Source organism: Aedes aegypti, chromosome 3, assembly GCF_002204515.2.
Source record: "Aedes aegypti strain LVP_AGWG chromosome 3, AaegL5.0 Primary Assembly, whole genome shotgun sequence".
In the NCBI taxonomy this organism is placed as follows: Eukaryota; Metazoa; Arthropoda; class Insecta; order Diptera; family Culicidae; genus Aedes; species Aedes aegypti.
In genome coordinates, this window is record NC_035109.1 from 34,306,796 (window position 1) to 34,326,938 (window position 20,143).

At 37.0% G+C, this 20,143-nt stretch overlaps 1 protein-coding gene across 1 annotated transcript; it reads left to right on the forward strand.

Moving 5' to 3' along the window:
• The first annotated feature begins 482 nt into the window (after positions 1-482).
• On the forward strand, positions 483-19,834 carry LOC110677650. Its single transcript, XM_021848517.1, has 3 exons — positions 483-500; positions 18,664-19,000; positions 19,057-19,834. Exons 1-3 carry the CDS (start codon positions 483-485, stop codon positions 19,377-19,379), a joined length of 678 nt encoding a protein of 225 aa, XP_021704209.1. The 3' UTR covers positions 19,380-19,834.
• The last annotated feature ends 309 nt before the right edge of the window (positions 19,835-20,143 follow it).

Sequence of the window (20,143 nt, forward strand, 5' to 3'; positions counted from 1 at the left end):
ATATAAACATGCTTATATGTAAATATAATATTTTCATTTGATATGAACAATATCTATGTAGAGAAAAATTATGCCGACACTTGACGTGACGAACCTTTCAAAGTTTGTTGAATAAAGTGAACCTTTCGCAAGTCTACACTCGTAGTGTCGAACCATTCAAAGTTGTTTTTTAATTACAAAAATAAAAGTAAAAGGAAAAAGGTGTTGCAGTCATACATATTTTATAGATTAGAAATAGTAGCATGAAACGAGCTCACCAATTGATCCGTCATCCTTGAGCAGCAACAATCCACTTTCAGCTTCACTCGTTTGTTCGGCTATATAAAAGCACTCAGAGAAAATAGGCGCGCGACTCGAGAGGGGAAACAACTGACGACTGCTCGTGACATGTTTGATCCTGCCCTCATCACCGGCCCCCGCAGGAGCAAGCGTCAAAGTCGAAGGATCAAACACAACTCAATTCTCTAAGAATAAGTCCAGAGATGAAAGAATCTTTGAAGGTATTTCTGCAAGAAAATCTTTAGATATAATTGTAGATATTCCCCTTATATTTCCTAGAAAATATTGTTAACCCTTGGTCTGTTTTCTGGGGTCAATATGACCTCAGAGAACTTGGAAGGGCTTGCGTATCCATGAGCTTTTGTTGCGCACATAGTTTTTTCAAATTTCTTGAAAAATAGTTTTCTAAAATTATAGGGTGATCAAAGTATTTTGGACAGACCGTTACGCGTATATAATTTGGCCATTTACGGCAAAATCAAATGGAGGTGGCCAAATTCTTATATAGGGGCAATGGGGGCAATATGAACATACGGGTCAATATGCGCCACCCCGGCTTTGACCTCAATAACAGTGTTTTAATGTCTAGTATTATTATGATCTGCTAGATGATGCTTCAAATAACCACCACAATAAAAATCGTAAGAATATTCGTTTCAATACTCGAAATATTCGCAAAAATGTTCAAATTTGTCCGTTGTCATGGAAAGCTTATAATTTTAGCAGTTCAAAAAAGGCTGTGAGATAATTAAATTTACTATTCTGGTAAATTTTATCACTCCATTGAAGGTTCTGATATTACTGAACAATTCATGCGTGGAACTAGATATGTTCGTAAACAAGATTATTAGAATACAGAATATTATTAAATAAGTGAAGTGGTGGGGCAAAATGAGCGATAGATTTAAGCTTAAAAAATGGCGTTTTAAACACAAAAATGCATTGTCAAAATATACTAGATTATTTTTTTTTTCTGCATAGTCATTTTGGTGCACCATTACAAATGGAAAACTTTGCAAGAAAATATGTTGAACCAAGTTTCGTAATCTAGTATCAAAAAATACATGGTCTGTGGCCATCAAAAATTACCCAATAGAATCAATAATTTCAAGCAAAGCTAATAAAATTCTCTCTCCAATATTGTACTGTTTATCACTAGCTCTTCTCTACATTGTTTTAAATAAAAACAACATTAATTATAGATGTAGCATCGAAGAAAATATTTTAAAGTACAAGTCACTTAAATTTAAATAATAGTTTTTGCTGTTTTTCTATGCATTCCACGACGTTTTCCTAAGGTGGCCCAAATTGCCCCGTTCACCCCTACGCGTAACGCTCTGTCCAAAATATGTACATAAAACACCATAAAATTGGGAGAGGGAGGGGCTTAGAAAATAATGTTTTCTGTGATAGCTCCATCATACGGTGGAATTGCCAACTAGCCAATTTGCAACATATTAGCCAATTGTTGGCAAATCTCTACCGTAGAAAGTGTAGTTTTATGTAAAACTGTTTCTGAGATAATAAGCGATCAAAGATTCCAAATTTCACGTTGTTTTTCTTTTTTCACAATAACAACTTCCCACCAAGATCACTTCTCTTTTGAATTTTCTTATATTTTTAAGTAAAACTGAATTGAATGTTTTTTCCAAAACAGCAGAAAATCGGAAAATGATTTGAAATTTCGTGAAATCATTACGATTTGAATTTGGGGCCAATTTTATCCCATTGCACAGACAGAGAATTAAAATCACTCGAACGAATCGGCAAAAGAGTTCCTAGACTGATTTTAGGAAATATTTCTGCAGGCGAATTCCAGCGCGTATTTTCTTCGAAGAAAAGAAAATTTTCTTGCTAGTGTGTTATGGAAGAAAATTTCTTCTCTTCGAAGAAAATGTGCGCCGGAATTCACCTACTGGAGTAATTTTTGCAACCATTCTTAGCAGAATTCATGAAGTTCACCTGTATAGAATCATTTTAAGTGGAATCCTTGAATAAATTACTTCAAGAATCCCACAATGAATTTCTGCAAAAAATCTGGTATTTTATCATTTTGAACCTTCTGGAGGCTCAAGATGTTTTTCCTAAGAATTCCTACATGGTAAATCCCTGCCCTTGTATTCATGTGTCACTTTAATTCATACTGCGTGCTAATATAGGGTTATTATAGAGCTGACATGCCCAGGTTCAAAATGATTAAATACCAGATTTTTTGCAGAAATTATAAATCCAGAGAGGCGAATTAGCGGGCTTGTGGCTACTTGTATGAGGAATTACAGACATCTCTGAAAGAATTTCCTCAGGAAGTTCGGAAAAATTGTGAAGGAATTGTAAAAGTAATTTCTAATTAATATTAATTCATAGTGGAAACCTTTACAAATCCTACTGAAATTCTGTATTGGAATTCCCGATCGAACGTTCAAAGGAGTTCTAAATCTGTTAAGGAATCATTAGGGGAATTCCTTAGTTTTAGAACATAAACCTGGTGAAATTTCATATGATGTATCATTTTTGCCCACATACAAAAGTGCAAAAATACTCGGTGAGAATTTTCAATTGACTACAAGATGGTTTAAATTTAAATGTGATTAAAGTACCACAAAAGAATAGATTGAATACAATGAAGGATAGATAATCATTACAAGCTTGCTACATATAAAGAAAATTGTATTTGAAAGTTTGAAAACATTAAGGATTTTAACTGCAGGCATATTGATTTATTGCCGCTGCGTTTGTTTAATATCTAACTAAAATAAGGTAAACATTACATATATTTTGCAATTGGATTGAATGGACAAATTTATGTGAAGTTTTGCGAAAAAGTTACACGTCTTCTCAGTGAGAATCGATCTCACGATTCCCTGATCTCTAGTTAGGGCGCGTTACCCCTACGCCATGAGAGGTATCAGGTATCAGAACTTTGGCTCAAGCGGCACGTTCCCCTCAAAATGGGAGATTTGTGCCTCGCGACTTATAAAGCCTTTTTCATCATTTACCTGATGCAAAAGAAACATTTGACACCTTAAGAGCATTGCAGGTCACTAGCTCGTCGCTTTTGAAATATTTTCCATAATTCAAAACTGAATATATATGATTACTGACCTTCAACGTCATATTTGAACGAATAGTAACATGATATAGGGTTTTTGTCTATCGTAGAGTTTTGAACCGTAATTTGACCGAATAATTTATTGCAGTTCAATTGTCCATAGTTGAACATATTTCACGAATATTCTAAGATTGTTACTTGGGCAAGAATGCTTATCGTGTTTCGATTGTTCAAAATGAACTTGCACATGGCATTGTTACAAATGTTCTAGACATGATTGTTAGAAAAACTAATTCAGATAGGACAAGCAACATATTTTAAAAATAAATTACAGCGTCAATTATTTCATTTCAATTATATTGCAATCTGCATTTTTACACACTTCTTTCTTATAATGTATTACATTTGGAGTAGTGACTCATTGCAAAATATATGATTTATTGTAATTCATTTCCTTTTCTTCATATTTTCGACTTACAAATGTGTTTTTCAAGCTTTTGGATAGACTTTCACATACAGCTGGGTGAATGAATAGAAGATGCTATTCGCTTGTTGTGCAAGCAAGTTGACCGAAGCTTCGTCAATCATCAAAATAATTGAATGTATACCATTGATTGGTAGACATATACGAGATACCTTCCAGAATCTGGTATCCAAATTTTTGTTCAATTTGGTAATCATGTTCATCACAATTTTGTGAGAATTTCGATCGAGTTTCGGTACCAATGGAGCCGAAAAAAATATTTTTCTCAACGGTTGAATTGGAACAAAAGCTTGAACATCAAATTCTGGAAGAACCATTTTGTCTGCTATTTGCTTAAGCGAACCTACAAGCCACTCTTTGCTATAGACATCGTTTGCCGAAAACCATGCCATTCCTTGAGAATGTCCTGAGCCAGTAAAAGTTGGCTGAACTGCATCATCTGCATGCTTTTGTTGAATGGTGAAGAGCTGCGTCATCAAATCATTGAAGAAAATCTCATCGACATAGCCTCTCGAAAGCTTGACCACCAATTTCAAAGAAGTTGATAGATCCTGCTTAGTGCGAGACTTTTTGTCATTATTAGAAGCTGGTGAATTGGCGACACGGTTGCTGGAAAGCACAGGCAAAGGGTCCGCAGTAGACTGGCCCTTAAACAAAAAAGTTGTAAAATTCAACGGGGCACCCCCTAGATATGAGCCTTAGGGTAAGAAAAAAGCTCTCTCAAAATTTCAACTCATTTGGTTGGTCCCCCAGCTGGCGCATTCAATTCAAAGTTTGTATGGAATATTTGTCTCAAATATATTGAAAATTGACCCTATGTCACTGTTTCGTCTCGTACACTAGTTAATCGCCTTCAATTGAGCCCAGAATGACAAATTCACTAGTTGATACGCTAATGAACATAAATACAGTAGGTTGTATCTGGATTTAAGCTCATTTTCATTAAGCTTTCAGTTGTTGAAAGTTAGGCTTGGATCAGCACTCCCGTACAATCACACATGTGCATGCACCTTGTGCCGCAGCTCGCCCAGCGTCATAGGTGGCTATGATGCGCTTAGTGGCTACCATCCAGCTAAGTTGAAGAAATACTAAGCAATATTGCAAATCTACTTCAGATAGTCAAAACACCAACTTTATCAATTTTAATCATCATACAACCTTCTACAATATTGTTTGCTATACTATCAAGTAGTGTTTTTGGCATTCTGGGTTCAGTTGAACGCGATCAACAATTTTCCTGGCTCAAACAGGAGATGATGTGCTGTTTCCTATATGATGGAGCTGAAAATCCAATATTAACTTCAGTTCAATTGCGCCAGCTCATGGAACGACCAAATGAGCTGAAACTTTCAGGAAGTCTTCCTCTAACCCTAAAGAATAATCCTGGCAGGTGCCCCGTGGAATTATACAACTTTATTTTTCTCCCATACTAAGGTGGGCCAGTCTAATCCGCAGCATTGGTTTGGGTAGCCTTTTCACTCGCGGTGAACATCAATAGATCATCTTCCGAATCCATTCCTGTAGGTTCCGGACATATTAGTTCAAATTGTGGTACTAATTTTCATTTACTTACCTCTAAGTTTGATACCAAGCGTAGGAGAAAATATTATCAATACAACTGTCTCAAACTTCGTCCGTTTGAAACAAAATGATTCTACTTGATCACTTTGAGAGTAAAACAATAGTATGCCAAAAAATAGTGAATGCTTTGTCTGCCGTACTTCATCAGAAGCGGCGATAGATATTTTCTATACAATTGAGTTATGGGCATTTTTTTAAATTATCGGACAGGTTTGGGCCGGAGGTTCTCCGATTTGCATGAAATTTTCACCAGAGGTAGATCTCGTGGATACATGACCAAAAGTGAAATTCAAAAAAATTATAGTGGCCTATTTTCTCGGAAAACTCTAGATGAATTTTCACGATTTCCCTATATACCTTAAACTTTAAAAATTCATATCTCCTGAACTATGCATCGTAGAACAAAAGTCTTTTAGTGAAATCGAAAGGAAATTTCCTCAGCAATCTATTAAAAATATAAAAAGAAAAACATTTCCCAGAAAATTTTTCACCATGGAGAAAATTGTCGGGAAAATAGCGAAAAAACTATCGTCTGTATCATGAAAAATTTTCGAAAAAATATTTTTTGTTTCATCAATCCATACTCTAACTTTCGTCCATAGACGCCAAAGTGGTATCTTTTACCGTTTAGGCGACAGAACTGAAAAACCGATGACCACCCGCACGCTTCCCATAGGAAAATGTGTTCTATTGTGGGCCGCATAACCGTGCGCTAACGGCGGCAGTAATTTACACGCATTGTAAGTGTAACGCAGTAAACCATCCTTCCCTTTCCAGTCAGAAGAAGCTTTTTGTCAATCGGAGCACTCTCCATTGGTCTGTTGGGTGTTTTGTATGTCCTTTATACGTAACCTTTACTATTGATACTAACAGTCTTTAATTGAAAACGATCCTAACATTTAATAATATTGGTAATGATATAGGTAATAGGTACTGATCCTCAGTATCATATAGTTGCCAAGAAAAAGGGATAATTATGCAAACATAAAGTGCTATTTGTAATTTACTTGCTTTTTCAAATTTTGTACAATTTATCGAATGATTAGATAATGAACTAAAAGCGCGCGAATAAATTTTCAGTTTTGTTTTCTATACAAAATGATATGTTTGATATAAATTCTGATTGTTGCTTGGAAGAATATATGTGCATGTATATAATATCAATCAACCGTATAACATTCAGGGACTTCATCTATTGTTCCATTGATGGCTGTTGTGGAATATTCCACTGCCAGTCAGCGTGCAGCCTCTACAGTTGGCTACCCAACAGTGCGCCTAACTGTATTGAGAAGCGAACGCGCGTAATGAATAATTATTGTATGTTTTGTCAGTCCGCATTGTGCGCCAATTAACTTGTAAGAATGTATTTTCTCTCGTTTTTCCACCGAGTAGGCATGCTGCCTCTCAGTGGCAATAAATCTATTAAAGTGAAAGTCGTTCGTTTGATTTGTCGTCCGTTGTATCGTAAAAGACACAATGTAGGAAAGACGTCCTGGCCGAAACAATATATTTACAATAAATTATACAATATACAGTATATATACAATATATTGATAAGTTTTCAAAGAGAGTGGATCTTTAGATTTGATCCTTTAAACGTTAGCATAACGATTTATTGTAACAAGAACTTCCCGTGCGGCTCCCATAGAAGCTGTTTGCTTTAATACTATATAACGTTGCTGATAAAGGGCACACAAAACACCCAACAGACCAATGGAGAGTGCTCCGATTGACAAAAAGCTTCTTCTGACTGGAAAGGGAAGGATGGTTTACTGCGTTACACTTACAATGCGTGTAAATTACTGCCGCTGTTAGCGCACGGTTATGAGGCTCACAATAGAACACATTTTCCTATGGGATGCGTGCGGGAGGTCATCGGTTTTTCAGTTCTGTCGCCTAAACGGTAAATGATACCACTTTGGCATCTATGGACGAAAGTTAGAGTATGGATTGATGAAACAAAAAATATTTTTTCGAAAATTTTTCATGATACAGACGATAGTTTTTCCGCTATTTTTCCGACAATTTTCTCCATGGTGAAAAATTTTCCGGGAAATGTTTTTCTTTTTATATTTTTAATAGATTGCTGAGGAAATTTCCTTTCGATTTCACTAAAAGACTTTTGTTCTACGATGCATAGTTCAGGAGATATGAATTTTTAAAGTTTAAGGTATATAGGGAAATCGCGAAAATTCATCTAGAGTTTTCCGAGAAAATAGGCCACTATATTTTTTTGAATTTCACTTTTGGTCATGTATCCACGAGATCTGCCTCTGGTGAAAATTTCATCCAAATCGGAGAACCTCCGGCCCAAATCGTCCGATAATAAAAAAAATCCCCTTATGTGTTAGATTTTATAGCAAGAGAACTCATCACTGATTCGAAGTGATGTATTCATATCAGCATGCATTTGTTTTTGGTACTCACTTAGGAATGGAGTTATCAACTTGTGTTGGCAATCGTACATTATATATGTGTATTGAAAAATGCAAATGGCTTACCTTGATCGGGTTGCTATACAAACCATAAGAAATTCGTGTGATATGTGGACACTGAAATTGTTGTTCATTCGAACCATACACTTTTAACAGTATTCTAATTCTTGCTCTTCCGGCTATATAATCAAATATATTTTAAGATTTAAACTTCACAACAAAACTGATAAAAGTTATTGGGAGATCAAATCCCCATTCCACTCGGGAACCCACACACACTCCCTGTCAAAACAAGAGTGCTATTACAACAAGATAATTATTACAAGCTTGCTACATATAAAGAAAATTGTATTTGAAAGTTTGAAAACATTACATTAATGATTTTAACTGCAGGCATATTGATTTATTGCCGCTGCGTTTGTTTAATATCTAACTATAATAAGGTAAATATTACATATATTTTGCAATTGGATTAAGTGGACAAATTTATGTGAAGTTTTGCGAAAAAGTTACACGTCTTCTCAGTGAGAATCGATCTCACGATTCCCTGATCTCTAGTTAGGGCGCGTTACCCCTACGCCATGAGAGGACTCATGGACGCAGAAGTTTACCTGAATTCGATTTCAGCTCAATAATCACGTGGTCCTTTTTCGCAAAGTGCACCTCTTTCGGAATAACATGCGTGACTTTTTCGCAAAACTTCATATCAATTTGTCCATTCAATCCAATTGCAAAATATATGTAATGTTTAACTTTTCGGTAGTTATTAAACTTCCACTCGGCTGGTTAGCCGTAAAAATATGTGTTTCTCTAACGCGTGTATGTTCTAACCCTTAAAAGGCGTGGACGATATTTTTTGCACTTAGTCACAGTCTTGTGTAGGGGATTGCACCTCCAAATGTATCGACAAAGATTTGGATACCGATTACCAGTCCGGGTACACTGCCTGAAATGTAATGTACACCTCCAATTCCACCAGTGATTCTTAATAAAATTCCAATATATTTCGAATGTATTTATGTGCAAGCATATGAATATGGTATGTATCAAGTCTTGCGAGCTCATGTGGACCATTTTTGAAACACGATTATCACTTGGCCACTTGACTTGCTCAGTTTCAAGAGACCGGAAGTCTTAGTTCCCATAGTGTGTGAAATAATATCATATTCATTCGACAAAATGTGGCCATTGAAAGCCTTTCCAGTCATTTAAAATACATGTCTCGCGCTTAGTATCATACAGGCGGGGTCTACCCCGTTTGGCATAATGCCATTTGGCATACAGTCGTTTTGCATAAAGTTGTTTGGCATAATAGTCGTTTGGCATAATGGTTGTTTGGCATAATTTGAAAAACAAGATACTGCAAAGGAAAAGTAATATCCGGGACCATAAAATGCGTCATAAAATATCATGTTCCTTCGTTTTTAAATAGCTTGGCATATCTTTGGCGTTGGACACATTTTTGTAAAAATTTGCTATAATATTCCAGACACAATGTTACTTATGATGCAATTCCAAAAAAAGCTTTATTCTATTGTTTTCCTTGAAAAATGAATATGAGAAGTATGCCTTATCAATAACTGACAACGGAATGTACGATCACGAGCAGTTTATCAACACCTCCTTGTTTAATGGAAGAAATTTGACCAAATTTCATGTTTTTCACAATTATGCCAAACGGCTATTATGCGAAATGGCAATTATGCCAAACGACCGTTATGCCAAATGGCATTATGCCAAACAGCTATTATGCCAAACGACTGTATGCCAAACGGCATTATGCCATACGGCATTATGCCAAACGGGGTAGACCCATACAGGCGTATCTGCAGTGATCGATTTCTCTTCATCGACTTTCTCTTTGGATTAGTACGGGATATTCGATCGATATTCGGAATATTTTACAATGCAGTATGACGAAGGACGATGATTACTGTCTATTGAACCAAAAATATTAGACGAGAACATTCTCACGGCCAAGTAATAAGCTATAGAGAGAATCGATGAAGAGAAATCGTTCACTGCAGTTACGCCCTTATGATACTGAACGCGCGATGTGAACAATTTATGTCCAGTTTCGGAACCTGTTTTCCAAAAGACCGATTTTTATTGTTAGTAAAACACCCATTATGCGATACATCATATAACATGTTTCAACTAATTGGAACTTATAAAGTTGGAAAATTTTGAACATATAAGGGTCATTTTGAATTTTGTTAAGTAACTCCGGTATTTAGTTTCGGAAAACAGATATTTTTAAAAAAGAATTAGCTTGTGGCACAATAAAAAAAACAAATTTAAAGGATACATTGATCGTATGAAATATAAACTACAACTATTTCGTAAGAGTAAATCTATCGGAAGCCATACAAGAGTATTTGAGACACGGTCGAACATTATGCCGATACTCAGGTTTAGTAACAAAGTTTCACTTTTTTGATTTCGGAAGATCGAAGGTTTTTTTTTAATTTCCTTTTATACTAGGAGAGTCCTTGTGCGAATTCTTAAACAATTTCAATAAGAATTTTGAAAGGATTCTAATTAGCATTCTGAAGAAAGCTGATGAGAAACCTAAATGGATTCTATAAGAGTCCTAGAGGGTTGTAATGAAATCCCTGGAAGGAAGGTTAAGTTCCCTGGAAGATTTCTGATAAAATCCGTTGGAAGGTTTCTGATAAAAAAAATCCTGGACAATTCCTGGTGACAATACTGGAAGGTTTCTAATGAATATTTTGGTAGGACTCTGATGAAAAGCCTGGAAATATTGTAATGAAACACGTGGAAAAAAATCATTGAGAATCCCGGAATTTGAGATGACTTCTCTGCAATGTTTCCGATAAGAATCCTAGAAAGTTTGGAAAGAATCGTGGAAATATGATTGCAATTCTGGAAGGATTCGTATCAGAATACTGGAAGGAATTGGATACAAATCCTGGAAAGATTCTGGATATGTATCCTGGAAGGACTCTGTTGCGAAGGATTCTGATGAGAATCCTGAAAGTGTTCTGAAGAAAAAATTGTAAAGGTTCTGATGAGAATCCTGAAAGGACGATTCTGATGAGTATCCTAGGAGGTTTCCGATGAGAATTCTGAAAAGATTCTATTAAGACTTTCGGAACTAATGAGTACATTGAAAAGATTCTGATGAGAATCCTGGGAAGGTTTCTGATTTCTACGAGAATTTTGACTAACATCTCGAGAGATGATCTCTGATAAGAATCCTGAGAGTATCCTTATGGGATTCTGAAGAGAATTCTGATGAGAATCCTGAGAGAATTTTGATGAGCATCCTGCGAGTAATCTGATATAAATCTGGCGATGATTTTGACGAGTTTTGATTAGAATCATGAATAGATTCTAATGAGAATCTTGCGAAGAATCTTTTATGAATTCTGCGAGAAGTCCAATGAGAAGTCTGAGAGGATACTGATGAGAAATCTATGAGGATTCTGAGAGATCCCTGAGAGGATTTATCATTTTTTTTTAGGATTGTCATTCTTCCTTACAAGATTCTTAATGGAATTCAAAATATCAAAAATAAATCATTGCAACTTTGTCGCTGACCCTGACTTTCAGCACAACGATCGAATAAATCTACAATACTCAAACTTTGCTTCTGATAGTTTTACTTTGACGAAATAGTTGGATCATTGAACTGCAATGATCGATTTCTCTTCATCAATTTTCTCTTTAGCCAATTACTTAGCCGGGCTACTGTTTTCGACTGCTATTTTCGATTCAGTAGAAAGAACTCATTGTCCTTCATCATGTTGCACCGTAGAATGTTACCAAAATCGATTGAACTTTGTGTACTAATCAAAAGAGAGAATCGACGACGAAAAATCGATCACTGCAGATACGCCTCTATAATACTCAAGGCGAGATATGAGAATTTTCTTCGTCCTCATTTATATTCCGAATCATACATTGGAAAAAATATAAATGTAAACTCCGAAATCAAATACCGGGCTACTAAAAAGCACAAAATGGCCCCTACACGTCCAAAAAGTCCCAACTTTCGTGTCTATTCTGCGCGACGTGTGAGGTGACACGAGTCGAATGAGGTGACAATTGTCGACTCGCTCCCATTTGATTAACATTAGTCGTCTCACGTTATTCGCGGTGAGAGCGACTCGTCTCGACTCACACGCCGCGCAGAATAAGCACGTTTATCTCCAAAAGTTTTTTTTGTTATTTGATATTTCGCATAACCAACTGTTTTCTTATGATAAAAATTGTTTTTTTTTTTAGATCCAAGAACGAGGTTCAGAAACTGGACATTGAAGTATGGAAATCAACATTTGATTTAGATTGGTTCGTCGGGATCGCACACTAAGTCTTCAGGTCGCCTGTATTTGAACATGTCAAGTGGCCAAGTGATTATTGTGGTTCCATTGTTTCACATAAGCCTGCAAGAATTGATACATACTATATTTATAGACTTGGTACATAAATACATTCGAAATACATATATTGAAATTTGATCAAGAATCACTAGTGGAATAGGAGGTGTACACTACATTTCCGGCCGTGTATCTGTATTGGCCATCTTTGTTGATTGCTTTTGGAGGTGCAACTAACCCCCTATTCAATACAGTCGAATTTCGTTCGTTGCACTATCTTTAAGTGGGATTCGTTTTAATTGGGCTCCCGTTAGGTGGGCTATAGCCCATTTAAAACGAAGGCAAACGTCAGTTTTTGACATAAAGCTCGATTTATCAATGTTGGTAGTCCTGAATTTCTATTGTATTTGATATTTTGACAGCTAAAAACTTAGCCCGATTAGTAAAAGTCTTTCACTAGGTGGGCTACAAGTTTGGTGCAGCGAACGAAAGTTGACTGTACTGTTAAAATTTTGAGAATTGATTAATTGAGTCAAAATAACTGAGCAAAAGAGGGCAAAAAAGTCGTCCATGCCTTCTAAGGTTTAATCATCAGCTACCGTAAATTCGGGTGAAATTGATCACCGTGTCACGCGATTTTATTTCTTACAAATAGTGCCCCAAAATTGATGCAACCTGTAGTAAATAAACTATGTTTGTCCTAAATATTGTCAAATTGTGTGTAGTGAAGTTTTTTTTTGTGTCAAACAATGTTTCTTTCTATGAAAATAATGTAGTATTCCAGAATCATGTTTGCTGTGGTGTTAATATACATCCATAAACTTCTAGTTCTAAACAAGGATGTGGACATGGTGCCAGCCTGAAAGTTTGTTAGGTTGCCTCAAATACATTCCCAAAACAGGTTTTACCATAAAAATTCGTATAAATTTGTTCGTTCTGTTGAAATAAGTGAATTTCTGTTGAAAAATCCTTGAATTTGCCTATATTACGCGTTCTTTGCGGTTTTATTGAAATTTAAATATTTATAATTTACAAATATTTTGTCTTGTCAAGATTTTTTATTCAAGAGATGATTTTTAGCACTAAAATCATATTCGTTAGGAAATTTAGGTAGGTATATGAAGATGAACCAATGAGGTTCACCGTGAAAAAATATCAGTTTCACCCAAAACACAAAATTACGGTATTCTTTAAGGGTCAAGTGAGAACTAAAATGTCATGCAATAGCGTGCACTCGATTTGGCGAGATTGGCTGTGTTCACGGCAATAAATCATTTCCCGAACTTATAATAATGTTGAGGGCCCAGATAGCCGTAGCGGTACACGACGCTATTCAGCAAGACCAAGCTGAGTATCATGGGTTCGAATCTCACCGATCGAGGATCTTTTCGTAAAGATTTTTTTTCGACCCAGGGCATAGAGTAGGGGAAGGCGGGGCAGTATGGTCATACGGGGCATTATGGGCCACCCTTCATTTGAGCTTAAAAACCCGATTTGGATCCAGATAACCTTAGGACCCCATAAAGTATGCTTCAACTAACACCACCGTGAAAACCGTGCAAAAATCTTATTTTATACTATATGAAGTATAAGAAGACCTGAAAAGTTTATGCTACTACGATCTTAAATGTAAAAATAAGCTTTGCATAATGTTTGTCTATTGTTTTTATTTTTTTTACAGCAGTTCAGTCTTTCACTATCTATAGGCATGATGTGCACGAAATTGTATAGATTCTAAAATATTTTTTCAATAAAAACAGAACTTATATAAAACATGTAGGAACGGGGCAATATGGTCATAGCCAGTCAAAGCTATCTTATCACGAAAATAGACAATCAATTTATGGCATTTTTTGCAGTTTCATTGCAATATCATATAACCGCACGTGAGTTTTATTAAAACTAGAAATTTTAACTGGTTAAACATATTTGAGCGACAATGTTTGAAAAATGAAGCTCTTAAGCCCTCAGTACACGCTTTGCCAAGTGTGCAAATTTTTCCACACGCATAAACTAACACTTCAATATCCTCTTGACACTTCAGATGTTTTGTCATTGTTGAGACCGATGTTTGCATGTTGGCTTACGTGTGCGGAAAAATTTGCACACTTGACAAACAGTGTACTGAGGGCTTTAGAACCGTCATTCATTGAACTGTTAACAAAAGATACAATTTCATGATTCAAATCAGACTTTCACCCAGTTTTTGTACAAAACCGTCTCATACATGTTATCTTTTTCCACATTATGTTCTTCTTCTTTCTGGCGTTACGTCCCCACTGGGACAGAGCCTGCTTCTCAGCTTAGTGTTCTTATAAGCACTTCCACAGTTATTAACTGAGAGCTTACTATGCCAATGACCATTTTTGCATTTGTATATCGTGTGGCAGGTACGAAGATACTCTATGCCCTGGGAAGTCGAGAAAATTTCCAACTCGAAAAGATCCTCGACCGGTGGGATTCGAACCCACGACCCTCAGCTTGGTCTTGCTGAATAGCTGCGCGTTTACCGCTACGGCTATCTAGGCCCCTCATTATGTCTTGGACACGATTTTTCTAATTAAAATAATAAGGTTTAGTATGGTAGCTCATATTGCCCCGTAGGGGGACAATTTCACCCCGTACAGTGTCAAATCACACACAAAATAATGTTTTTCAAAAATGCTCACAAAAAATTCTAAGTAACCTTTCTTACAGAATTCAACTGTGGTATGAAAGGAGATATTGCGAACTACAAATTTACCTTATGGAACGATTAAATTGTATTGTGTTTCTATGCTTTTTAAGACATTTTGCTTAGGTGGGCCATACTGCCCCTATCGACCCTATCTGCCATACGATATACGAATGCAGAAAAGGTCAATAAGGTCCTAAAGCCCTGTCTCAATTTTAGTGCCAAACGCTTAAGTTTAGAATAGAATCACATGTTTACTTAGGTTTACTCAATTAAAATACTGATGAAAACGTTTTTTTTCTGCTTCTGTTCGGGATGAACCACTGCGACCAGTTTTCTCTGATCTTTTGTGGTATACCCTGTCCTTTGTTAAGTGCATGTCGTTCTACTCCATTACTATTGAGAAATAATGAAGTAGTCGTTTTTTATACAAATATCATTCTTCACCATTTTGCATAGAGCCTCTTTAGAAAAAGATACCGCTATTTATACCTTTTGGAGAAAACAGTTTGTCACCATTAAACTCTCAAAAGCGCGCCCCTTAATCAGGTTCGGCCACTAAGCTGGTTGAATGATACTGATTTTGACCATGCATCGGTATTCTAGCGTATCATATTATTGCTTCTAGCGTATTATATTACTTATAAGGTTCAAAGCCGTTTTTTGAAACTGTGAACAGGTTTCATCGCATGAGACATTTAGATTCCTTGAAACAAAAAGCTTATTTTAGAAGTTAAGAGGTCTGCTATTCCACTGATTCGGAATCGTTTCCCTCCTAGATATCGAAAGATAAACTCTTGAACTTGGAAAGAAATTGTCTCATGCGTTGAAACCAACCTCAGATGCTGATTGAGCCATTTTTCCACTTCGACCTCCTCATCATCTAGGACAAATAGGTGGGTCTTAGTGGCTTGTTACTCTCTTATACTCTTTCGACCGTAACTTATAAGTATTCACAAGAACAGATACAGCAAGAGTCAGTGCTGGATTTGGGCTTCGGTAGGCCCGGGTCTGAACTCTTGAGGGGGGGGGGGCTTGGTACAAAATGAGTGGAAAATGCTAAGTAATATGGAAATGAAATATTCGGAAAAATTCAAAAAATTTGTAATACTACGCGAATTTTACTATAACCACATCACTTCGTGAATGTTACGTAAAATAAATCATATGAATCAATTAATTGAAAAGTCTTACACAATAGATGCTAAGATTGAATTTAAACTGAATCATTCTCAATCAAATTAAAAATGTTCCTTTTCCAATATGATTATCGAGATTTGGATAACAATAATAAAAATGAACTAATATTTTTTTCAATTTGTCATGTCATTTGTTATTGAAGAAATAAGCGAAACGGCTAGCTTTGGTATTATATCGTGAAGTAATTTCTGATTCCCTACCTTTATTGTTAGAAAAAAAGATCATATCGTGACTCGATTAAACTATAATCTTTGAAATACTCAATTTGTTTCGCGTAACGGTAAAACAACAAACAATTATCAAGCTTTGTTTCAATCAGAAATTAAACTAGTCTTTGAGTACAAGGAGCAATTCCTTTCAGAAAAACACATGAGCATCATTCGCGGTGTAATAACAACTTCCAGAACTAGCTACATAAGCTTTCTCCAAGGCTCATGTTTTAGTTCCTTACTTTATAATTACTGTTCGAGATATTAACAACAGTTTGGAAAAACTATGCTCGCTTAGACAACCTGCAGATGGTGCTATAGTTTCTGTAAATAACTCTCGAGCAGAAATTATCTTGATATTTTATCGACTGGGGCTAGTAATTTAGGGATCGGTTTAAATATAGTTGTATCTAAATTCTGTAGATTTGAGCTTGAGCTTGAGCTTGAGCTTGATTGGCCGCCCGTGGATGCACTCCAGTATCGCCAGATCAGCTGCACTTACACAAGGAACCAACCGAATGACTGCTTGGGACTAACAGGCATCCTCAGTGTATAAGTGCTGGTGATCTTCTATTTTTAGGCAACAATGGCACCTGCCACGTCAGAATGCAGACCAATGAGGGGAAGGGGGAGGAATTGATGATGCATTGAACTGACTACCACGTAGACCGTATATTCCACTGCATCCACGTCAGTTCATGCGGGAGTGTATGGATTGGGGGAAAGGCATGGCAGAGAGGTTTGCTTTTGTGGTTAGCAGACTGCCTATGTATCAGGCGTAAGAAAGGCGTGCGCGTGGAAGTAGGAAGCGTTAGGGAAACGGTTTCTTGTCCGTCTCTGGTTCTAGCGTTTGCTATGAACGAATAGTTTGAGTGTGATATATTTAGAATGGAAGATAGAAGCAAGTGAGAGATATACAACTACAACAACTACAAAGTACGAGGAAAGGGACGGGCCTGGGATTGAACCCATGACCTTCTGCATATGAAGCAGAAGCGGTAGCCATCAGACCACCAACCCCGTCATTGTATCTAAATTCTGTAGATTTCAGTCAAAACTAAGGTCACTTTTAAACTTTTAGTAAAAATTGCAATGTTTTAACAAAACCATGAAAATAATAATGCAAAATTAAAAAAAACGGACACAAATGGAAAAGAGTAACAGTAAAATATGGAAACATCAAATTTCTGGTAGAATTTCGATGTGTTTGATAAGTTGGTAGTTTTAGTACTCTGACAGTAATATCAAGAAAATGTATGAATTACCGAGTATCTTCGATTTTACAGGATCATTCCAGAACATAGAGCACTGTAATTTAATCCAAAAGGCTGTTACTTGCTTTATTTTAACCCGAGAAAATTTTCAAAGTTTTTGATGGTTTTCATTGGATCAAGGTTTTTTTCCCAGCCTTGTTTCTGAAAGCAGTCTCGATGAGATTATCAAACAAAACATTAATGTTGCTAGTATTCAATCTACGAAGTAAACCGTATCTACGTTAACGCTAACCTGGATGGTTTTTATTGCCAAATAGAAGGATTTTCATTAAAACTGAAAAATACAGATGAAAACCATATGAAATTTAATGCTAACTATAAAACGATATCTCCAATGCATTTTAAATTAAAGATCATTGATGTAAAAAATAATTCATCTTTCACTTTTTTTCAATTCTCGGGGGGCCCCCTCAATCGAGGGGCCCGGGGCATTTGCCCCCTCGGCACCCCCCCCAAATCCGGGCCTGGCAAGAGTACAATTTGGTACACGGAAAAACCATTCTACTCAAAAAATAAGTTTAAAATACCCAAAATTGAGTAAAGCGATTATAGTCCCTGTTTGGGTAAAAATTAAACTCATGATTACATCATTTCTACCCTATTTTTGAGTTTATCGAAATTTACTTAATTTAAGGTAGAAATGGACTTCAAATAATTTTGCATCACTATAAATGCAGTATACTGACATTGAAGGATGATCAAATTATTTATCTTTTGCATTCATCCACGAGGAACGTGCGAATGATTGCGAATCAAATTGTTGTTTGAGTTCTGGAGCCATTTCGAATTTATTTTATAAGCATATTATCAATTAGATGTGTGGTTAAATGCTTAAGTTCCAAACTACCCAAAATCAACTATTTAGGTTTTTTCTCCGGATTAGGTAGAAAATACCTTATTTTGGCTGAAAATTTATTTCAGTGCTTTTAGCTTTGCCATTTAACATCGACGCCATTATTGTTTCAACCCTCAGCCCATGCGCACGAAAAAAGTCCCTCCGCGAAATTAAATTAAAGAAAAAAATTGTTCGGTGGATTGTGGCATCGGAGTGGACCGTAATTGTGGAGTTTGTGCCAGTTGTGTTCCGTAGTTGCTGTTGGTGTGCGAATTCGTCGGGTTTGTCATCTTTGCTTAGCTGCTGGGCAATAATTATTCGTCGCTTCTACGAATCCGGCCAGGCGTCAGGGTTCCGGTCGTGTTGCTGCTGACCAATTTCTTTTCTCATACCGAATCAGAGCTTGTGGTGCTGCTGTGCAGCTTCTTCATTCCTGCTGCGAGTCCGGGCAGAATCGGGTTGTGCCATTTCTGTTCGGCAGTTTGCTGTTGTGCAGGTTCGTCGGGTTTGCCATCGTGGGGCTGCTGGGCGGTAGCTATTCGTCCGTGCTACGAGTCCGGCCAGACGTCGGGGTTCCGGTCGTGTTGCTGTGCGGCCTCTATTCGTTTCTGGTGTAAGTCCAGGCAAAACCCCAGCTGTAAGTACGGTTGACCGAATGATTTTGGCATTTATCTAAATTCTATTTCTCCGCAGGCCCCCCATTTAACATCGGAGTGGACCATAACTGGTTGTTGGGACATTTGTGTTCGGCAGTTTGCTGTTGTGCAGATTCGTCGGGTTTACCATTGTTGCGGGGCTGCTGGTCGGTAGCTATTCGTCACTGCTACGAGTCCGGTCAGGCGTCAGGGTTCGGATCGTGTTACTGCTGCCGGGTTTCTTTTCTCATACCACTTGTGGTGCTGCTGTGCAGCTTCTTCGTTCCTGCTGCGAGTCCGGTTTGTGCCATTTGTGTTCGGCAGTTTGCTGTAGTGCAGATTCGTCGGGTTTGCCATCATTGTGGGGCTGCCGGGCGGTAGCTGTTCATCCCTGCTACGACTCCGACCAGGCGTCCGGATTTCGGTCTTGTTGTTGGAGCTGGACGTGTTGTTGCAACGATACGGGGACTGAAGAAGCTAATTGTAAGTATGGTTCACCGATTTGGTTTTTTAAAATTTGGCGCACATCGCACATTATAAGTGCGGAATTAAGTCGGATCGATCTGGTGTCTTCACCATACTTATTCAGCATGAAATAACGAATAAGTACGGCGAAGACACCAAACCGATCCAACTTTCGCTTATTATATTATAATAGAAAAAAATACAATGAAACAAATGTACATTTTCTGATGTGAACTACGTTAATAAAAGAAAAACATGACAAACAATATAATTTGAAAATAAATGTTTATCCACTAACAACGTAAAAGATTAAAAAAGGATATGATTTTATTTATTGGGGGTTCACGAGCTTTCTTAAATCTTTTACGTCATAATGGATAAACTGGTGGGATGTTGACGTTTGATGACGAATTGGGCCAAACTCTCATTGTGGGTTGAAACAACCCAAATTTGAGTAGAATGGTTTTTCCGTGTAGATCTTACGACCCAGGAACGCACCTCGAAAAGGTGATCTACCCGCGTTACGGGTAGATGAAAACGTTAATCAGGGAAGCGAATTTCATTCCTGGCTCTTTTGATTCACAGCGACAGGGGGTCTTCATGACTGGATTACAATGAGAATTGACGAGTAACTTCTAATCGCATTTATCAGCTCGTCTTTTAATCATACAGTACCGTCG